The sequence below is a fragment of the Nothobranchius furzeri genome, chromosome 2 (genome assembly GCF_043380555.1).
Source record: "Nothobranchius furzeri strain GRZ-AD chromosome 2, NfurGRZ-RIMD1, whole genome shotgun sequence".
NCBI classification, from domain to species: Eukaryota; Metazoa; Chordata; class Actinopteri; order Cyprinodontiformes; family Nothobranchiidae; genus Nothobranchius; species Nothobranchius furzeri.
The window spans coordinates 64,341,062-64,363,078 of NC_091742.1; the positions used below are offsets into that span (position 1 = coordinate 64,341,062).

Genomic DNA, 22,017 nt, shown 5'->3' on the forward strand with positions numbered 1-22,017 from the left:
CCAACACTTGAATCTTCTTTCAGGAAATAACTGCATTTATTTACAATTTATTGTGTAGATTGAAATTTGATGATGGTCTAGCCTTTCCTAACTCGTTATTTTATTATTGGTCTGCTCGTATTCATAAGTTAACGTTTTTGCTAGGTTCCTGTGAGCGTTTGTGTCAGCAGGAGCGCTTGTCGCGCACCTCCACCTCCTTAGAGGCACTGGTGTCTTCTTCGTTGTCGCTCCATCTGCCTCACTTCACAACTAATCCTGGGATTTGGTCACAACTCAGGAATCATTTTAAATATACTTCCCCATCTGTAAAACACATGCCCATCACTCTAAACCATTTATTTCCTCCTGGTCTCTCTGATGGTACATGTGCCCAATGGAGACGTCATGATATGACCACCTTTGAGGATCTCTACAGGAATGGTGCTTTTTGACTTTTTCAAATCTGCCAGCCTCTCTCCTGTTCTGTTATTTTCAGGTTCGTCATTGCGTCTCTGCTCTTTCCTTCCTATCTTCTTCCTTGCTGGCCACCCCTGGGAATACCTCCCCCACTTACAGCACCTTCTTAGGGTTCTTACCCCCCTCCCCGAAGCACTTACAATCAGTCATTCACACACACATTTACACGCTGGGGATGATCTATGAGCTGCCCTGGGGCGTACTGGCAGAGGCGAGGCCTACCAACCAGGTTAAAGAGCAAGTCACCCCCAACCCTACTTGCTCCACTCCCACTTCCTGTTTTAAAATTGTAACAAATACTGTTACCCAAGAGGGCGGAGCCACTAACAAATAACACGCACAGGCTCACGACGACATTGCAACATCATAATGTACCAGCTAACATCATAGGGTACCTCTTAGCCAACAGCGACGGCAGATTTGAATTCAAATGCAGCGCAGAGTTTACCTGAAGAGTGCACAACAGTGGCAGTTTTAGGCAGAATATTTAAATTTCAACTAAGATGCACTAAATTTCCAAAATGCGTCTGCAGCACGATTAGATATTCATTTAAAAAGTTTATCAGCAAAAAAAATAAAAAGTGGATTTGGGGGTGACTTGCTCCAACAGTCTTGCCAAGGGCACAACAGCAGCATTCTGTGGTGGGAGCCGGCATTAAACCTGCAACCTTCCGATTACTGGACAACCCGCTCTACCGCTGTCGTGGTCGCACCGACCTTATGTTCATCTTCACCGCAAATACATGTGTATAGCTTCTCTTCCAGGGTTCAGTAAAGGAAACCTTTCATCAGATTAACAGAAAAACGTTTGAATTTTGAGTTTTAACTTATAGAAAAATCCACCCTTGAGCGCTCACGTTGACTCCTTCAGTGCTCCCATGGTAAGTTTTGCACCCTGAACAAATTCCTGCAGTATTTTAGATACAGTCAGGAACATTAGCGCTGCTCCTGACTCTCCTAAGTGAACACCTTAGCCCCCGTTACTCCACTGCTGCTTCTCTGTGTTCCCCTAACAGCTGAAAGAGTTAAGAAGATTTGTCAGCTCGGTGGCAACCAGCCAGCCGGTGAGGGCGGAACCGGTTTCCGGTGGCCAGAGGCAGGCGGCTCACTTGCCCAGGATTAAGGGGGATCGAGAGAGATTACCACCCTCCCTCTTGTTCCTCTGTTGCTCGATGAAAGCGCACGGCTCTGTCCACCCTCATGGGAACAGTTCCACTACACGCTCGTTTTTCCTCCTATCTTTAGAGGACGTTGAACCTGACGGAGAAGGTGGACAAAGGGCTGGACAGTCTCAAACAGCCTCCGGTGTGGAGGTAAGGTGCTTCAGGTTGATTATTTGAAGAGCTTAGAGGAAGGCCTCAGATCTACCTGTTTACTTCTCCATCAGCTGGTCCTACTTAAAACACCTTTCCAGCAGGTCTCTTCTTTCCAGGACAGGTGTGAAGGTTTATCTCACCTGCTGCATCCCGGTGGTAAGAGGTCACTCGGTTGTTCTGTTTTATATAATTAGCAAAGACCATTCATTATCCAAAGATACCATCAAGTTTCAGCTGATGGTTACTTTGGTTTCACCAGAGATTCTAGTTTGCTGCCATGAAGTCTCCCATTAACCCTCCTACTGGGACAGCTGGGAGTGCTTATTCCTAGTTCATCCTGCTGCACTTGTAGCATCACGTTCTTCTGAGTTGGGAAGCTACAGTAAGATGGAGATCTTTGCCTCATCTGTAAGGCTGATCCCATCCTAACAGAATGCTGCTGTTGTGTCCTTGGGCAAGACTCTTAGCCCGCCTTGCCTGCAGGTGGTGGTCGGAGGCACCTGTGTTCAGCAGCCTCGCCTCGGTCAGTGCGCCCCAGGGTAGCTGTGTTTTCATGGTAGCTCAATCCAACCAACGTGTGAATGACCAATTATGTTGTAAAGTGCCTTGGGGGGTTGTAGAACCCTAAGAAGGCGCTACTACAAATACAGGCCATTTCCCATTTTACCATATTTTATCATTTCATTAATAATCCCATGCTTACGGGGGTCTGAAGCTCGGAACACAGATGGACCGGTAAATTGAAGGCTTATAATTTTGGTTCCGCTCGTTACCATAACAGACTAGAGCAAAACCCTCATTACAGCAAACCTCCTGAACAAGACATGCAACGCAAAATGTCACTTCTGTCACCTCCGGCTCGGAGGAGCCTGTCACAGCCAAGATAAGGTTCTGAGGTTCTCAAATAATACACCCTCCTCCCTTTGTTGAGATGAAAACCACTAACAGGATCGGGGGGGGGGGGGGGGGGGGGGGGGGGGCTCATGCTGGTGGAGTCCAACCAGTGACGGCACCAAGCTTGGCAAAAACATGGGCAATGGTCTTGCTTTGGTTGCACAAAGAATGGATAGCCTTTAAAAATGGTGCATGTAGGGATGTAAAGCTTTCCCATGTCTACAAAACACGAGTGGACATGGAGGACCAAAGCCCCATGGCCCTCTCAGCAACTGTGGTAACGATTGGGTCTGCTGTCCTACAGCAGCAATCTGGAGTTTTAATTCTTTCAGGGATTATGTATGATTCTTTAGGAATATGCAAAAGTGACAGTCTTATCCTGTATTATTTTTTAAATATTGCCGATACATCAATTTTATTTTGTTAAGCCCATCTCGTTGAGTCCCATGCAATTTGACTAGAGCACCTTTCAGCATTAGCCAATAGTGTTAGACATCTGTATACGAACAGATGTGAATCACAGACCATGTGCACGTTGAGGACGTACCTAGAATGATGCATAATTGTGTGTGTGTGTGTGTGTGTGTGTGTGTGTGTGTGTGTGTGTGTGTGTGTGTGTGTGTGTGTGTGTGTGTGTGTGTGTGTGTGTGTGTGTGTGTGTGTGTGTGTGTGTGTGTGTGTGTGTGTGTGTGTGTGTGTGTGTGTGTGTGTGTGTGTGTGTGTGTGTGTGTGTGTGTGTGTGTGTGTGTGTGTGTGTGTGTGTGTGTGTGTGTGTGTGGGGAGGACACACAGACCACAGATGTTAAGACACGGAAGCTCTTAGTCATGCATGCCTGGAGGGTTCCATCCCAAATCCAGCACCCTGAGACTGTACACTAGCTGTAAGGAAGGAGACTGAGGACTATGAGTGTGAGAGCCACTGTCCAGGATGAAACATCCAAGATCCATAAGTACATCAAGGACAAGGCCCCAACAGATGATGTGCTCAGTGAATGTCTCAGACAATGATGAACAGAGGAGATGCTGGAAATACCGTCGTGGTATAACCACTACATGGGATGTACCACTGACAGAGAGCTGAAGTGGCCAATATCAAGAAATCTTACCAATGGCTAGAAAGAGCTGGTCTGAAGGACAGCACAGAGACTCATCATGGCTGCACAGGAACAAGCCCTGAACACCAGAGCAACAGAGGCCAATACCTACCACACCAGAGAAGACCAAAGGTGTAGGCTATGCAAAGAGCCCATGAGACAATCCAGCACATACCTGCAGGGTGGAAGATGCTGGCAGGGAAAGCATACATGGAACGCCACAACCAAGTGGCTGGCATCGTGTCCAGAAACATCTGTGCAGAGTATGGATGGGAAGCCCCAAGGTCAAAGTGGGAAACACCCCCTAAGGGGGTTGAGAACCGGAGAGCCAAGCTCCTGCGGGACTTCCAGATCCAGAAAGACAACATGGTGATGGAGAACCAACCGGACATTGAGGTGGTGGACAAACAACAGAGGACAGCCTTTGTGGTTGATGTGGCGATACCAAGTGATGCAACATCAGGACAAAGGAACATGAGAAACTAGAGAAGTACCAGGACCTCAAAGAAGAACATGAGAAAGCCTGGAGAGTGAAGACTTCGGTGGTGCCCGTGGTCATCGGGGCAGTAATCCCCAAACTGGAGAAGTGGCTAAAGCAGATCCCTGGAAAAATGTCAGAACATCAGTCCGGAAAAGTACAGTTCTTTTTTATGAATGAACAGCAAAACATGAGAGTAATAGTAGTAAAACAATGTGCTTTATCTCTATGGGCTGGCTAGAGGTACACGTTCATGAGCAAGAAGCATTGCTTCCAGCTGTAATCGTGCATGTGGGGAGAGGGGCTTAAGTTGTAATACATTTGGTCCACCTCTAGATGGTGCCTCTGAGAAAAACTCTGAGTGTCTGCTTTAAGTACTTTTCCTGGGAAGCTGAGGAGGGTGATTCCTGATGCACTCTGAGACCATTACTCTGGTCTTCTGGCAGAGTTGATCAGTCTAATCTCATTTCATTCACAGTCTTTTGATGTCACTTCAGAAGCCTTCGAGTGACACGTAACAACAGTGAGCCGTGCTCAGTCTTGCAGCACCTCAGTAGAGGTTAGAGTTGGAGTAGGCTAGAGCTGGAGCAGATAAACACAAAATGCAAACTAAACCCCTCTGCACTGCACGGAATTTTTAATTTTTATTCTTTGGAACAAATTTAGAAAGTTTTTGACTTTATTATGTAGTTTGTTGTAATTTTTACCTGCCTTGAGACTGTGGGTGTAAATAAATCTAATCGGATAGTTTTTGCTAAAGTTCTACTTGCTGAACAAGAGAAGACATAAAATGAATGAGAAACACAAAGCTGGAGTGATTTTGTCTCGTATCCTTCCGTCCCTCTGATGTAAATCCGTTAATCTCCAGGTTTACTGACCCTCCTGGTGAGTGGTGAACAGGTGGTCGGGATCAGAGGTGGAGGGTCCAGCGATCATGAGGCAGGCGGTGGAGGCTCAGGTGTTAAACCCTCACTTAGAGCTTGGAGAGCAAGGTGAGAAGGATTTCATGTTGCATGGATAACATTCTGCTTGGTTTCAACCTGACTCAAAGGTTTTTGTGCTGCAGGTCTTCGTCAGATCCTGTCTGATGTGATCGAGGAGGTGAGGCGTTCAGTCGGCCAGGATATCGACGGAGCAGAGGTACTCCACAGCCTGCTGACCTCCTCTTGGCTGCAGTCGCTCCTCAAGGTCTGAAAACGTATTTTCCTCCCAACAATGAGCACCTTGTGAAACAGAAAACTGGTCTTAAATAACACTTCTCCACTTTCTGAAGGCCTTTCTTTGATCTATTGTCGCCGTTTCACTGATTTTCTGTACTAAAGGTTTCCCTCACTCAAGGGATGAACCACTTTTGTCAAAATGTTAAATTCTGCAAATAACATGTTTTAAGTTGGATCTTTTAGACACATTTCAGTCCCATCGTTTTAGTTTAATCTTTTTGCATAATAATACCTCAAGAAACCCAAGGACACTTTACAACAAGGCAGATAAAATGGACCAAGAACAACATAAACATTTAAAACACGGTTGTTTTTCTGAACAGGTGGGTTTTGAATTTTAATTTAAAAATTGAGAGAGAATGAGTGGCATGGAGGTCAGCGGGGGAGAGAATTCCAGAAGTGGGGAGCAGTGCAACTGAATGCTCCACTCCCCATAGGGACGAGGCAAGTGGGGGGAGCTGAAAGTTGAGGAGCAGAAGCAGAGCAAAAAGAGCGGGCAGGAGTGACTACGTGAATGAGATCAGATACAGTGTATAAGATGGAGCCACGTTATGACGAGCTTTGAAAGTCATGAGGAGAATTTTGAAATGAATTCTCTGTTGAGAAGCAGAGTTGTTGCAGAATGGGGGTGAAATGCTGACAGGTAGGAGTCCTATTGATAACGCATGCATCAGCGTTATATAGAAGTTGGCAGTTTCTGAAGGGATTACCTGGAGAGACCAAAGAGAAGTGAGTTGAGGTAGATATCTGGACTCTAAACACAGAAATAGCAAGGCTGTGGACGAGGATGGCAGTGGCGAGCGAAGTAAGAGACGGACAGAGACGGAAAATCTTACGTAAATGAAAATTAGCAGACCCGGTAATATTACTGATATGAGATTGAAAAAATGGTGAACTGTTGAAGATGACACCCAGGCTCTTAACACAACTGCTGCGCTGCCAAAAGAGATGGGGAAACTTATTTTTAGAACTTTTCAGTTTTAGAAGCAATGACTTTCTTGAAGACAGGCGGTATGGAGGATGGTGAAAGTGAGGGTTTTGTAGAGAGGTAGAGATGGGTGTCATTGGCGTAGCAATGAAAATGGTTGTTGTGTTTCCAAAAAGCGTGGCCTAGCAGAAGAAGGGAAATTATGAAAAGATGGCGCCCTAGGACAGAGCCCTGCGGCATACCAGCAAGAAACAAGGAAGACGGTGGATTTATAGGATTTCAGTTGAACAAATTGTGTGTGACCAGAGAGGTGAGAGGTGAACCAAGCAAGATTTGGTAAAAGTATTTTTCCTCCTTACGTGTTTCCGTGTCTGAACACGAAGCAGGTTAAAAGATCTCAGAATCAACGCACTGTGCCCCCTTCTAAAGATATCACATTTCTACAGTACTGGATCTTTGATTGGGAATCACGTTGGCGGTGCTAAATACTTTTGTTTTTGTCATGAAACCATAAAAGTGATTGAAGTTGTAATAATTTGATGTTTTCAGGTGTACGAGTGTCTTCAGAGGCACCTGAGAGAGTCTCCAGCTCCAGTTCTAGATTACGCCTCAGGAATGTCCCTTCAGGTCCTTTTTAATGGCTTTACTCCCTGTGTTTGTGTGTTTTCACACACTGATTGTGTGGTTTGTTTGGTGTGTAGCTGCTGATAGACATCAGGTCGGTGCCCTGCTGCTCCGAAGAGGCCAAGGAGCTCTACTGCCTGCTGCGTCAGCCTCACCTGCAGGTCAGATGATGACAGTGGAAGACAAGAATCTTAAAGTAAATTAAGTTTATTCTTAAAACCCTAATGCTGACTCATCGCACTGCATGTTCTAGGCCCTCCTGTCAGCTCATGACACAGTGGCCCAGAAGGACTACGATCCCGTTCTGCCTCCGATTCCCGAAGAGCTTCCAGAGGACGAGGAGGCGACTCGGATCGTCTGTCTGGTGAAGAACAACCAGCCTCTGGTAAGTGAGACCGGCGATTAATACACAAAATCATTATTCTGAACACTATTTAATTACGGAATAACTAAATGTCCATCCTGAATAATAATTATGAATTGAGTTATCATCTTGGTGATGATATCATCATACTGAGACGATGATTTAATCAGTTTGGGTCAGTTCACCCAGCAATCACACAACAAAGGTTGATGGATGGTCAGACGGACGGACGATCTTTTAATACAGATGTGGCTAGACCTTCTGAGACTAGATGTTGGACCTTTCCAATTACTCATAACCAGTATATTTATATATTTCTATGTTCATGTTTCGGATGTTTTTTATCTTCTACATCTGTGATCCACAATCCTTCTGCTGCATGTTGTTTTGTTCTCAAGGCTTTTATGGATTTTTTTAAAAGGTTCTTTCTGATTAGCTCTGAACCTGTTCAGTGATTCTGTTGTCTCACAGTGCTGCGGGTCACCTTTTGCTTCCCGTATGAGAAGCTTCAGATCAGGGCCTGGTTCAGCCTGGAGTTTTCACTCAGACGTGGTGCAGAGTCCCGCCGTGGAGAGGAGGCAGCAGTTATCGTCTTGTGAGGTCCGACAGAGCGGCTTCCAGCCGACCAGTCGGTGCAGGTCGGGCTGTCGCAGCCCGATGAGTCGCGGTCGACTCTGTTACTCTGATCTGATCTGCTCCACGTCCTCCACGCCCACCATCTATGGCTCTGGGATGGGTAAGAAAAGATCTTCAGAAGGCCAGGGAAGTCTTGAGTCTTCCTCATCTCTCCTCTTTCATCGATCACTCTTCATTCATCACTCCATCCTCTCCTCTCCTCATACGGATTAATGATGTTTCTTTTCTTGAAGATGGGCTGGACGGTGCAGCTCAGCCCGGACCGTCCACCAGCACTCTGTCACATCCCTTCTATCCCAACGTCACAGATTACCTCCAACCAGGACTTCCTCCGAGTCCCCACATCCACACCGCCCCTCCGAGCCCCATGCGCCCACGCTGGCTACTGGAGGAGAACCTCACAGAGCTCTCTAAGCAGGAGAGTCTGGATGAGTTGAGGACCACAGTGCAGCTGGCTGCCAGCTCCTTGGAGACCAGCACCAAAGACATCAGAGCCCTCGGAGAGAACATGGCAGCTGCCACGGAGCTCATGACAGAGACTGTACAGTCTCTAGTTCTCCTGACTCAGGGCGTAGACCGTCTGCAGTCACTCCTCACCTCCTCCAGGACTGAGATCAACAGAGGGAGTTGTTCAGGTGCTGATCGGTCTAGATGTTCCTCCTCCTCCAGCAGCAGTAGCTCCCTGGAAGCCCCCTCCACCTCTCAGACCATTCGCAGTCTCTCTGGATCCTCCCATGGATCTCCTCAGTCCAAGGTGGAAACAAATCGTGCTCCTCTTCAACAGAAAAAACAGAACTTCTCCCCAGGGCCGATCACAAATGGAGTTCTGGATGAGCTGAGCTCTGTGAAGGGAGGGCGATCAAACCAGAGGAAAAAGAAGAAAAAGAAGAAACGAAGACAACGAGTGGCCTCACAGTGAGATCTTCAGATATTTATGTTCACTCTCACTGACATCTTTTGTTTCTGTGCTTCCATTTGTCCAGAACTTTCCATTTGTGGAATACATTCTCCAAAACGTTCTTCCATTTCCCCTCAGAGTGCCTCCATATTTGGTCAGGACCTCCACCAGAACTCATCCCTTAGTTGTTCTGTGTTTTTGGGCCTTGACCGAAATAAAACCGTGTTTCTGGTTCAACATCGTGATGATGTCAGCTTTTCTGTTCCAGGGAGCGACTATAAAGAGAAACGAGATCACAGGAGAGATTTTTGTAGCTCGTGTGATCCACGGAGGGCTGGCTGAACGGAGCGGTGAGGACACTAAGCTAACTTTAACTCTATAAAGTTTTGGAAGTCCTAACTTTTTATTTATGTGTTCAGGTCTGCTCCATGCGGGGGACCGCGTCATAGAGGTGAACGGGTTTTGTGTGGACGGGATGGAGCCTGAGCAAGTCATCCAAGTAGTGGTGAGTTTCTATTTGAAGCCATATTATCCAACTTTTTCATATGTTTAAATCATTTTCTTGAGCCAGTAAGTAAAATCACCATTTACAGAGTTAATGAAAGGTCACCCAGCCCCTATCGTCTCTCGTGGTTGGAATATTGCACTTGCAACTTCAGAGTGACGGGCCGTTCTGTTGCGAAGCTGACATAAATGGCGCTGCAGTCTGCTTCCAGCACGTTTCCTGCATGTTTTAGATCAGGAACACAGCAGAGTTGTTTGATCTAGTGATGAATCACTCCTGTAGATTCTAATGAAGGCTGGGGAGACATTTCAGCTGACAGATTAAGGTGTTAAAAAGACAAACGCACAGCGAGGAGTTAAGTTACTCAGTTAACACATTGTAAAGGTGTTTAGTTACCTAGCAAAGTAACTGTAATGTTACTTTTATGTTTTATAACGCAGTTATGTTCTATAACATTGATAACGCCAAAGATTTTTATAACTGAATGACTTTTATCATCTCGAATGAACATGTCAGATATCTGAAAAATTCATTCAGTAAGAATGCTCTCATGGATATCCGGAATGTTCATTCCTAGTAGGAATCATAGAATTATAGATATCTGGAATACATATCCTGTCTGCCTGATAAATGTTAAAAAGGCCACCCTGATGTGTTTGGCACTGTGTCTTCATTTTTGTCGTTTGTAACACCAGCTCAGGGTAGGATGGGGGGTGCTGGTACACCTGATGTCACTCACTTGAGCTCCTCCAAGAAGGAGCCGGCTCCGATCGGCTCTAAGAGCCATTTCATTTGCGTCCAACACTAGTGTGGCCATCAGAAAGCCTGACAGCGCTATACTTTATCCTACCACATTGTAGTAATGCACCACTTTCCACGCCCAGTAACGATAACTGCGTTGCAACGATGGGAACATTAACGAATTAGATTCTCTTATACCTAAAAAAAAAAACACTGTTAGTTCTTCTAATAGTTAAAGTGACAATGTGTATTTTATAGGGATGAGCCGGATACTCGTTTCAGACGAGTATCCGGTACGGATAAAGCATTTTTGATGAATACGAGCATGAAACGAGTAAAGCTATAAATATCTGTAATCGTGCTGAAGGAAAATCCTCATTGGGTAACTGGCTGTCTTCATGCTCTGTGATTGGCTAGTCAAATAGAGCGCCCGCCCCTCCCTACACACAAAACTGCAGCCGGCCGGGAGCGCAGTCCATCCGTCTTATCCACGCACACACACAGACAGTAACGGATCTCGCTGTGATTGCTTCACTGTTGCTCATGTTTCTTCAGTTTTCCCTAGGTTTTCTTCAGCTCGCCTCTTTTTAGGTTGAATATTTAAAGTTACTTTTTTCGTAACTTATGTGGTGCATTTGACAAGACAGAGCTGACGTGCTGTGTTACTACCTCCGCTCCGGTCGGGTTTTTTTTTAATTTTTTTTAACTCCCTCTCTCTCCCTCTCTCCCTCTCTATCTCTCTCTCTCTCTCACACACACACACCTTAATCAACATTGTTTTGTTTAACTTTGTGTGGGAAAATGCCAAGAACGTTAAGAAAAAAATCAGTTTAATCAAATTAAAATTAAAAAATATATATAAAGTTGTGTCTGGTTCTAGCATTTCATATTTCCTAGTTCCTACTGCATGAGCTCAGATGTATTAATCCATGCACTTAAATATTAATGTTCTGATTTTATTGAAACACTTGTTCTGAAATAGTTCCTTTACTATTGTGATCAAAAATATTTAATCTCAATTCTAAGGCTGCTCTGTAAATAGTTTTCAAATAAACAATACACATATCAACTTCTGATCAGTCCTTATCAATTTCAGACTTAAAATAATATATTGATGTAAACCACACCCACTTCTGGTTAAACCACGCCCACTTCCGGGTATGCCACGCCCATTCCAAGTACAGATACAGACAATTTAGTTGGTTGAACAGATACAGATACAGATAGTGGTGTACTCGCTCATCCCTGGTATTTTCCCTGGCCATAGGGGGCAGTACATGCTTAAATGATTGCAAGCAAGCATTACGTTTGTGTTCAAGTAAGGCCTTGCCGACGGATGGCCATTAGGGTCAAAAATCTCTGAGAGTGCAACCTCCAGCAAAATAACAAGCACATCAGACTCCCTTTCATCACAGGCAACAAGTGGAGGTAAATGTCTAAAACAACAATGTTTATTTATGGTGAAAGTTTTGTGATCATTAGCCACAAATCGGTAAATGCATTTTGCCCTCATGGGCTTCTGTAGAAGGAAATATGGCGTCCAATATGGCGTCACCCAGAGACTTAGACCCGCATTTCATGTGTTTTAGAACAGATTTCTATGGTTATATGTTATGAAACTGCCAATATTTTTCATCGACTGGGCATCTTTAATTCATTTACAACAACATCTTGATGGATATTTCCAGAGATTAATGGTAAAAACTGCACATTGTCACTTTAAACCAAGCCTTTACAATCACCCGTCTTATAGAAAAACACAAGTTTATGTTCTAATGTGGATGATTACATTTAAGGTTTGTTTTTGATAATTTTTGTGTCCAATCAGCAAGCTTGCTCTCATGGAACCATCATGTTTAAGGTGATTCCCATCACAGAGAGACCTGTCCACAACCAGACCATGGTAAGCACTATCTCACACACACACACACACACACACACACACACACACACACACACACACACACACACACACACACACACACACACACACACACACACACACACACATACACATACACATACACACACACACACACCTTCTAACCCCTCACACCCGTGTCGTTTCAGCTGTATGTTCGGGCCATGACTGACTACAGCCCCCAGCAGGACCCCTCCATCCCCTGCGTAGATGCTGGGATGAGCTTCAGGAGGGGGGACATCTTAGAGATCGTTGACCAGACCGACACCCTCTGGTGGCAGGCCAAGAAACTACAGAGTAACTCGGCCTGTGCTGGACTCATCCCCTCCACAAACCTGCTCAAGCGGTCTGATCAAACACTTTATTTGATGCATGAAATCACTGCCTCTATAAGACTTTCTTCTTTTTGAGAACTAAACCTATGATTTGAACAGTTTGGGGTAAAACCAGATTTTTGTCTTATAATATAAATGAGCTTTGTTTAAACAGAAACAAGACGTGCATAAATGTTAAATCTTTAAATGTTAGAGATGTTTGATTTTCTATAAACTATGATAGCTTTGGTTTTTAGGACATTTTCAGCTCTGTTGTTGTAACAGGAAGCAGAGGGAGTTCTGGTGGTCTCAGCCCTACCAGCCTCATGCCTGCACCCAGACCCGTGAGTTCCTCTCTCACTGACCTTTAAAAACCTCCCAACGACTTTTCTGACTTTCATCTTTTGTTTGCTTCACAGTGAGCACCGTCGATGAAGGTAAGAAGGAAACAAGCTGAAAAGAGATCAGCTCTTTCAGGTTTAAAGATTTGACCTGTTTTGTTATCATCCAACAGAGGACGACATGATTGCCATTGATGATAAATGTGTCGAAGCAGGTAAACTTTAATATTCCGAGTAATTTGCTACACTCTTAGTTTTGGGGGGGGTCTAAAATCCTGTTTTCTGTTTATTGGGACAGACGAGGAGGCGTTTGAATCTGGTAGGTAAGTTTTTACTGAGTTCTTCTGTTTTGTGACTGAAACCGACTGATTACATTATCTTTGGTCCTTCATGGAAAACGTTTTTTTTTTTCCCCCAAATCTGAATGTTTTGTGATGGGAAAACATCAGAGGAGCTCATAGAAGGTGAGAATAATTCATTAATGTGTAATGCCATCTGCCTGACGGGAGTAAAAAAAAGTAGAAATGCTATTTAATTGTAACTCAAAATAAATTGTCTGTGTTCATAAGTATATCTTTGGCGTTAAACAGTAAGATGCTTAGGGTTGCCGTGGCTACCCAGAGTTCCTGTCATCACCGTATATATGTATATATTGTTGGTGAAAGGTGAAGTAAGTTCAGGATGCCCCTCCTACTCACCTGAATATGTTATTTTAAGCATCAAATTACAAATTTCAGCTTCAGCTAGAAAAAATGACCAACAGCCGACTGCAGGACTCAACTCCTGGGAGAAATGACCTGAGGTGTATTTTCTATGCCATTAATCAGGATATTGTCCCGTTGTAGGGGTGGGGCTTATAGCTCATACTATTGACCCTTTGCACGTGACGACACGCCACTCATGTGACCACCCCCTTCGCCATGATGGACGGCAAAAAGACAGTTTACACCCATAGAAACTCCAGTGAAGCTAGTCAAAACAAGCCAGTTTGTAGCCTTTTATTGCTTTTATTTAGTTGATTTGACAGTAAAATGGTTTTAGCTTGCTGCGTGGTTGGCTGCACTGAGAGACAAGGACGTAAACTCTACTTGTTTAATCTTTTTAATAACGTTGATGGAGACTGAGGACGGAGATGAACTGCAGCGATCAATCAAGCGGACTAGCAGGCCTTAGATTTGCAGCGAACATGTTTTTGCCGGGTAAGATTAACGTTCATTTATTTCACGAGGAAGACAGGGACAGGGGTAAATGTGATGTGTTTATACTAGTTATTGATAATCCTGATGGATCGGTATTTCACCACGGAGGCTGCGCTCCGTCCACTGTAGTGTAAAGCGAGACAATTATTAACAATATTAAAGCTCCGATGTATGGTTACGTGTGTTGAAATTACGTTATTTATTTATATGAGCGTCGGCGTTCAGAGATCTTCTCATTCCGGTGTGAGAGCAGCAGCTGAACCCGGTAACACCACCAGCAACAGAAGCTGGTAGGGATCCGGACTTTTTAAAAATCAGCTTTGGTGTAAAGTGAAACGCTGTTTATAACATAATGTTATAAATCCAGAGGGGTGAATTTAGGCAAAGTCAGCAACATGTTTACATCGGTGATGCAAGCAGAGAGAACGTAAGCTAACGTTGGTAAGCTAGTTAACACACCGCTCTCTATGAGCCCCCGCTAGATGCGCTACTTCTTCTGATAACTGAACTGGGCATGAACTAGTTGAAGGAATGCTGGAGGAGTTTTGTCTTTGTTTTGATCGCAAAAACAATTTCAGGCTCTACTTTTCCCTTTGTTTAGTAATCGTGTCGCTCACTGTTTACATGCTTTTGCCGTCCAGCATGGTGGACCCATGACGTCGGTGCAAAGGGTCAGCATCAGCTAAGAAAGAGAACCGATGATGGGATTAAAATGTATTAAATAAAACTATATGAATACCATAGAAAATGAGATTGGCTGTTTTAAACAAATTTAAATCTTGTTTATAATCGGACTAACTCATCAGCCCTAGTGGATATAAACCCCGTTTCTCTGAACAGAGGTTGTTCTGGAAGGCTTCTGAAATAGAATAGAACGTACTTTATTGATCGCACAGTGGATACATTCTCTTGTTATTGAAATGAGAAATGAGTACAAGATCAGGTTTTCATTACTTTTATTATGAAACACACAAAAAAATGGAATTATTTTTATAAATTTCCCACATTTTGTGTTCTTGTAATGTGATGAAATTTTCGTTTCATATTTTATTTAACCGGTTTATTTTACAGGATATTTCTCATTTCTCTATTATTAAGATAAGAGATAAGATAAGGTAAAACTTTATTAATCCCTCGGGTGAGTTCCTTCGGGAAATTCAGTTTCCAAAAAAAAGCAGCGCAACACCGACAGAGGTTACAGAACGTCAGAAATTATTATTATTTGGAAAAATATTTTTGAATGTAATGAATTTTTTGGTGAATTTTATCTTTAACCTTTTCTATATCATCACCCTATGTCTTAACCATTTGTTTTTCCGTTTTTCACTCCTGGTTTTATCCCTGCAGAGGAGGATGACTTCAGCAGCAACATTGAAGGAATGTATCTGGGTAAATTTCTGAACTCATAAACAAGCTTTAATCTGTTCGTTTCCTGATTACTTGACCTTTAGTTCCATTTTATTCCACCATCAGCGGGCTTCAGGCGCAGCATGCGTTTGTGTCGGCGGCGCTCTGTCAGCACCACCCAGCTGTCCTGTCACACCCGCTGTCCCAGTAGCTGCTGCAGTTCGCTCAACAACCCGTTTGAAGAGGTGGTGCGGTACCAGCGCCACCCAGAGGACATGCATCGCCTTATTGCCCTCTTAGGTATTGATCGAGACTCATAGTTGTAGCTGTAAACAAGGACTCTAGCTCTTTCTGAGTGTTTTCCTATTTGAAAAATGAAAAACTAAGAAACAATTGCTCCATTCATCAGGTCCATCTGGTGTGGGTGTGAATGAACTTCGAAGACGCTTGATTGAGATGAACCCAAACATTTTCCAGGGAGCCGTACCTCGTACGTACAAGTCTGAAAGTTTTATAACTTTTACACTGAAGTCAGAAGATGTCTCCAATTTAGTGATGCTTAGAAAATAACAGAGGTGTGGACTCGAGTCACATGACTTGGACTTGAGTCAAACTCGAGTCATTATTTTAATCACTTCTGACTAGACTTGATAAACTCTGTAAAGACTTACGACTTGGACTTGAATGCCAATGACTTGCTACTTGAATCGACTTGCATCTGTTGACTTGATGATGACTTGAGCATATTTGATATTTTAGCACAAAAGTGGCACAACATGGACACAAATCAGTCTAGGTTCTCTAAATGCAGCAGCAGTTTGTTTATGATCAGTTTCAGTTGCACTTTCTGCTTGTTTGAGCAAATAAATGAAGCTTTAAGAAGCTTTAATTCTGCAATGTATTATCATAAAATTGAAGTTGGACAGATGACTTGATTATGACTTGAAAATTCAAAGATAAGGATTTGGACTTGGCCTGCACTTCCATATCACTGACTTTGGACTCGATATGGACTTGTTTGTCTTTGACTTGGACTTGACTTGAGACTTGTCTGGAAAGACTTGACTTACTTGTGACTTGCAAAACAGTGACTTGGTCACACCTCTGGACAATAATGTGTTTTTCTTTTAATAAAACAAACTAGACACCACAAGAGCTCCCAGAGGTTATGAGGAGTTTGGTCGAGAATATTACTTCACTAGCCGGGAGAGTTTCGACAACATGATCTACAACAACAGGTGCTGGTTTTTACAGGTTCAGTTTTGAAAGATTAAGTCAATTAGAATCTGCTAGTTTCATGAAAATAACAAGTATCTCCACCAGGTTCCTGGAGTATGGTGAGTACAAAGGGAGTCTTTATGGGACCAGCGTTGATGCTGTGAAAGAAGTCCTGAACAACGGAAAGATCTGCGTTATTGACGTTGAACCGAATGTGAGTCCCAACGCAGACTAGTTTTAGGACTAGAATAATATCATCGAGCCAAATTTTAAAAATTGCTTTGACTTTTTATTTTTATTAAATAGGCTTTACAGTCATTGAGGACTCATGAACTTAAGGCGTTCATCATCTACGTGAAGCCTCCTTCTCTGGAGTGCCTCAGAACCACCAGAAAGGAATCATACATCACCACCAACTACTATGTCAACCGACCATTCAAGGTTCGCTCTCTTAAGGCAAATTTTCATCATGCACACCAGATTTCATTCTTTTAAGTAGTTTAGTTAAAAAGATGTTAGACTTCTTCCACTGGTCTGTCTCAGATCCCTGCTCAGACACCCTGAGGTGTACCCCAAGGATTTGTACTGGGATCGGTTATTTTTATTCAGAAAACATCTTTCTTGGGCAGATTTGTAAAAGATACTTTGATGTTATTCAGATGATGCTCAAATTTATTTAACAATGAAACCAAACAAATTTTTTCCTGAAGATTAACTGACGTTCTCCTGAGGGACTTCAATAGTGGAGCCATACACCAGCTACACCAGGCTCACTCACACCACTCAGACCACACAACTTGCAGGTTCAACTATTTATTGGGCTCTCCTGGTCTCATCTACGCACTTCCAGCGCTTGTCCCAGGTCCCAGAGTCAGAGTCAGACTCTTCTCCTCTCCTTTCAGTCTCCCTCTTCGTTTCCAGCGTCTGTGCTTATGAAGCACATCCTGCTGATTGGCAATTGGCCTCAGGTGTGTTCTGCCACAAATGGTCATGTAGACAGTAGACATGTAGACAGGCATAAAGGTGTCCATATGTGCTCTTAGCACCAGAATACCTTAGTCCACAGCTCAATGATCAGCTTCGTTGTCATTTATTCTGATCTGCGGCCGCATGTCTTGGACACTCGGATGAAGAGAGGAGTGGAGCTGTCAACTGACCACTACCTAGTGGTGAGTTGGTTTCAATGATGGGGAGGACGCCAATCAGACCTGGCAGGTATTGTGAGGGTCTGCTGGGACCATCTGGCTTAGTGTACTGTCAGAAGGAGCTTCAATTCCCAGTTCCAACAGAACTTCAAAAGCGTTCTAGGGGAGGCGGGGACATTGAGTCTGAGCCATGTTCCGGGCCTCCATTGTTGAGGTGGCTGCTGGAGCTACAACTGCAGGGTTATCGGTGTCTTTAATGGTGGCACACGTCACCCCTCTGTTCATTGAGCTCCACTGGCTACCGCTAGCAGCACGCATCAAATTCAAATTGCTAACACTAGCATACAAAGTCTGAGATGGTACGGCTCCCATCTACCTGAATCCTCTTGCAAAGGCTTACTTCTCAGCCCAGCCGCTCCGGTCATCACAGGATCATCGGCTAGCTGTGCCTACACCACGCTCAGGACAATCCAGACTCTTCTCATGCATCGTTCCACAAATGTGGAATAACCTTCCAAGCACTACCAGAACAGCGGCTTCCTTTTCAATTTTCAAAAAACTAAAGACCCTGCTCTTCAGAGAGCATCTTCTTAACTAGCACCCTCCCTGCACCCGTCCCCCTCTCTACTGTCTACTCCTTGTTCCCTCCTCTCCATGATTGATGCCAAGTTGTTATTGTTGTTGTTAGCCTCAAGGGCAACATGCCGATTATCACTTGTAAGTCGCTTTGGACAAAAGCGTCTGCTAAATACATAAACATATTTATTTCTGTAAAAAAATTGTTTTAAAAAATGATACAGCTCATTTAAACACCATTAAAATAATATAATTTATTAAGATCCCTGTGTGTGTGTGTGTGTGTGTGTGTATGATATATATATATATATATATATATATATATATATATATATATATATATATATATATATATGCATATGTATATATATAATTTTATAAGTAGTGTTTATTTTATATTGGGAAGCATTAAAATTATAATGATCACATTACAGAACATTTAGAGAAATGTACTTTATTTGTGACTAGAATCTCAAATCAAATTAAAATGTAACTGCTTTTTATCCAGTTTCAGCCATTAAGACACCAACTTTACGTTTTTATTGTCTGCAATGCGTAGCCTATATCTTTATTAAATGTTTATGTTTATGTATTTAGCAGACGCTTTTGTCCAAAGCGACTTAGAAGTGATAATCGGCATGTTGCCCTTGAGGCTAACAACAACAATAACAACAACTTGACATCAATCATGGAGAGGAGGGAACAAGGAGTAGACAGTAGAGAGGGGGACAGGTGCAGGGAGGGTGCTAGTTTAAAAAACTGTCCACATGTACCTGGATAAATACGTTGTTAAGGACATGCCAGACCTGTAGGCGGCAGTACTTCCCCCGTTCTTAACCTCGTCCTTCGTCTGTGGTCTTCCGCAAGGAGCAGTAATTCCGCTTGCAAAAACAAATAAGCAAAAAGCGCTTGGACAATTGCTAAAGCGAGCGCAGCTCTGAGGGCATCCATGCTGTCGGCTAGTGTAAACACAGGTTGCACGCGTGATGTCAGGATTTTTTTGTCGCGGAAAGTGACGTTGCGGACCTTAAAACTCCGGTTTTGTCTGTCCACACGCAGACACCCAAAACGGAGAAAACGCAGACCTTCACTTTGGCCGGAGTTTTTAAAAAGATCCGTTTTCGTGTGAAAAAACTCCGTTTTCGTGTGGATGACAGGCCAAAACGTAGAAAAATATCTACGTTTTGGCAGATCCCCGGCTACGTATGGACAGGGCCTAAGTTAGTCAGATGTCAGTTACTTTTGTGCTTGCTGATGGGACAGGAGCTTGAGCCCAGCTCTTTCAAGCTTTTTCTGATTGAACACAGCTGTGGGTAACGAGCTGCTTGGGGAAATGTTTGCTCTGGCTACATGCCCAGTTAAGAACTCTTTGTGTGTTTGTTAATGGTAAAAGCTTCTATATTTTTTGGTTCCTTTCACCATTTAGCGTTTTTGCTTTTGAGACGTCACCGAAAACACCAAAGTGGGCACGATGAGCACAACAAAAATCACGGAAACAGAGCAACATTGTTTGATCTGATTATTGCCATCGAGACCTCACGACAATACGTAGATGGGCGGAGTACTTCGAACACCTCCTCAGTCCCACCGGCACATCTTCCAGTGATGAAGCAGTGTGTGAGGATTTTGGATTGGACTCTCCAACATCTGGTGCTGAGGTCAATGAGGTGGTCAAAAAGCTCCTCGGTGGCAAGGCTCCAGGGATGGATGAGATCCGCACGGAGTTCCTTAAGGCACTGGATGTTGTAGAGCTGCGTTGGCTGACACGGCTCTGCACATCTGGAAATCAAGGGCAGTTCCACTGGATTGGCAGAATGGGGTGGTGGTCCCCCTTTTCACAATGGGTAGGGTGTGTTCCAACTACAGCGGGATCACACTCGTGAGCCTCCCTGGTAAGGTCTATTCAGTGGTTCTGGAGAGGATGGTCCATTGGATAGTTGAATCTTGGATTAAGGAGGAGAAATGTTGTTTTCGTTCTGGCCGTGGAACACTGGACCAGCACTTTACTCTTACAGGGTCCTGGAGGGTGCGTGGGAGTTCTCCTAACCAATCTACATGTGTTTTGTGGATTTGGAGAAGGCGATCAACCATGTCCTTCGGGGGGTCCTGTGGGGGCTACTTAGGGAATCTGGTCATCTGGGAGGAGCTTGGAGTAGATCTGCTGCTCCTCCACATTGAGAGGAGCCAGTTGAGGTGAGGATTCCCTCAGAAGAGCTGGCCCAAGTGGCTGGGAAAAGGGAAGCTTAGGCTGCTGGGTTAGACCCCGGATGAGCGGAGGAAAATGGCTGGATGAACTGACATTATTCTGTGTTAAAACGAGCTGTCATTGTTTTACCCCCAAATTAGATTTTTCCTCACCATTAAAGGTCAGCTTCACTGAAAAACATTTTTTATTATTATTTCTGATAACAATTGGTTGGTTTAACATACAGGCTGAACATAGGTAATACTATCTGCATAAACTGATGGGAAAGTGCTTGGTTCAGAAAAGGCTGAACTATCTACCTCACACAGTCACCTAACATTCATGGACTCACCCATCTTGACTCGTGGCGGGGAAGGCTGTAAAAGAAAATCAACATGTGATCTTAATAAAAAACACTGTGATACTGTTCATTTGAAACTGGAATCATTTTTGTTTTGGGTTTCCTTGAATAGGATGAAGACTTCCAGGAGATGGAGGAAGCAGCCCGGAAGATGGAGTCACAGTACAGGCAGTACTTTGATCAGGTGATCATCAATGATGAACTGCAGGATTCCTGTGTCCAGCTGCTGACGGCGGTGAGGAGGTCTCAGGATGAGCCGCAGTGGGTTCCTGCCAGCTGGATACGACCCACTGCAGAATCGTGAGAGCAGGAAGCAGGACAAGGCACAGATAGAAATCCAAACACGAAAGATCTGCGGCTGGAGGTTTGAGGGCACAAAAAGTGTAAATACTCTGATGCGTGTTTGTTGAAATCTGGTTTCTGCTTGTTAAGTCGCTTAAATCCCAGAAGATAACACAAAGATTGGACTGAAGCCCTAAGAAATCCCTGAAACTGTGTCAGAGTCTGTCAATGTCTTATGACTTTATTCTTGTCAAGGCGGTAGGAAAAATGTTCTGTGTTTGAATTTAATTAAATTGTCTCAATTCTCGGTGTAGCTTTAATTTTCACAAAACCAAATTCATTTTCATTTCATTTTTACTCGTACCCATTTCATTCCTATTTGCACACCTGCTATTATTATGATTTGGTTTTCTAAGCGACTCTAAGAAATAAAGTGTTTCTATTGTTCACATTTGTGTTTTACTTTAGACTGGAATATATTATTGCATCTGTTAAAATTTCTGATGAAAATAATACATGTTCTGTTTATATTTTGTGTCTTAAAGGGATCATTTAGATATACTAATGATTCTTTGAACAACCTCCGAAGGGATAAATGTATTAGTCCAGAAATGGACTGATTAGCTAATGCTAGTATGAGTGAGGGCAGTTACAAAATATTTATCCAGCCTTAAAACAGCTCTAGTCTGCAAAAATCTAAATGTTTTACTTGTCTAAACTTCCATTTTATTATGAAAGAATACTTTAGAATACAAGACTAAAGGGGGAAAAAATGTAAACAAATAACACAATTACAAAATAAAACATTTTAGGCAAAATTTAGACCAAACTGAGGACAATACTTCCTGACATACAGGGTTTATTTAATTGTGTGAAAATGTAACACGTTTAAAAAAAACGCGATAATACCGAAAACCGTGGTAATTTTGGTCACAATAACCGTGAGGTTAAATTCTCACACCGTGACAACCCTA

At 43.5% G+C, this 22,017-nt stretch overlaps 1 protein-coding gene across 1 annotated transcript; it reads left to right on the plus strand.

Annotated features, from left to right (window-relative positions):
* Positions 1-221: 221 nt before the first annotated feature.
* On the plus strand, positions 222-21,492 carry mpp4b (MAGUK p55 scaffold protein 4b). The gene is made up of 22 exons (XM_015946626.3): positions 222-1,769; positions 5,107-5,230; positions 5,305-5,426; positions 6,936-7,013; positions 7,088-7,171; positions 7,264-7,395; positions 9,177-9,258; positions 9,328-9,413; positions 11,983-12,057; positions 12,225-12,421; positions 12,675-12,733; positions 12,809-12,826; positions 12,904-12,945; positions 13,029-13,049; positions 13,180-13,194; positions 15,277-15,318; positions 15,403-15,576; positions 15,686-15,766; positions 16,421-16,514; positions 16,600-16,708; positions 16,801-16,935; positions 20,874-21,492. Exons 2-22 carry the CDS (start codon positions 5,173-5,175, stop codon positions 21,063-21,065), a joined length of 1,896 nt encoding a protein of 631 aa, XP_015802112.3. The 5' UTR covers positions 222-1,769; positions 5,107-5,172; the 3' UTR covers positions 21,066-21,492.
* Positions 21,493-22,017: the final 525 nt, after the last annotated feature.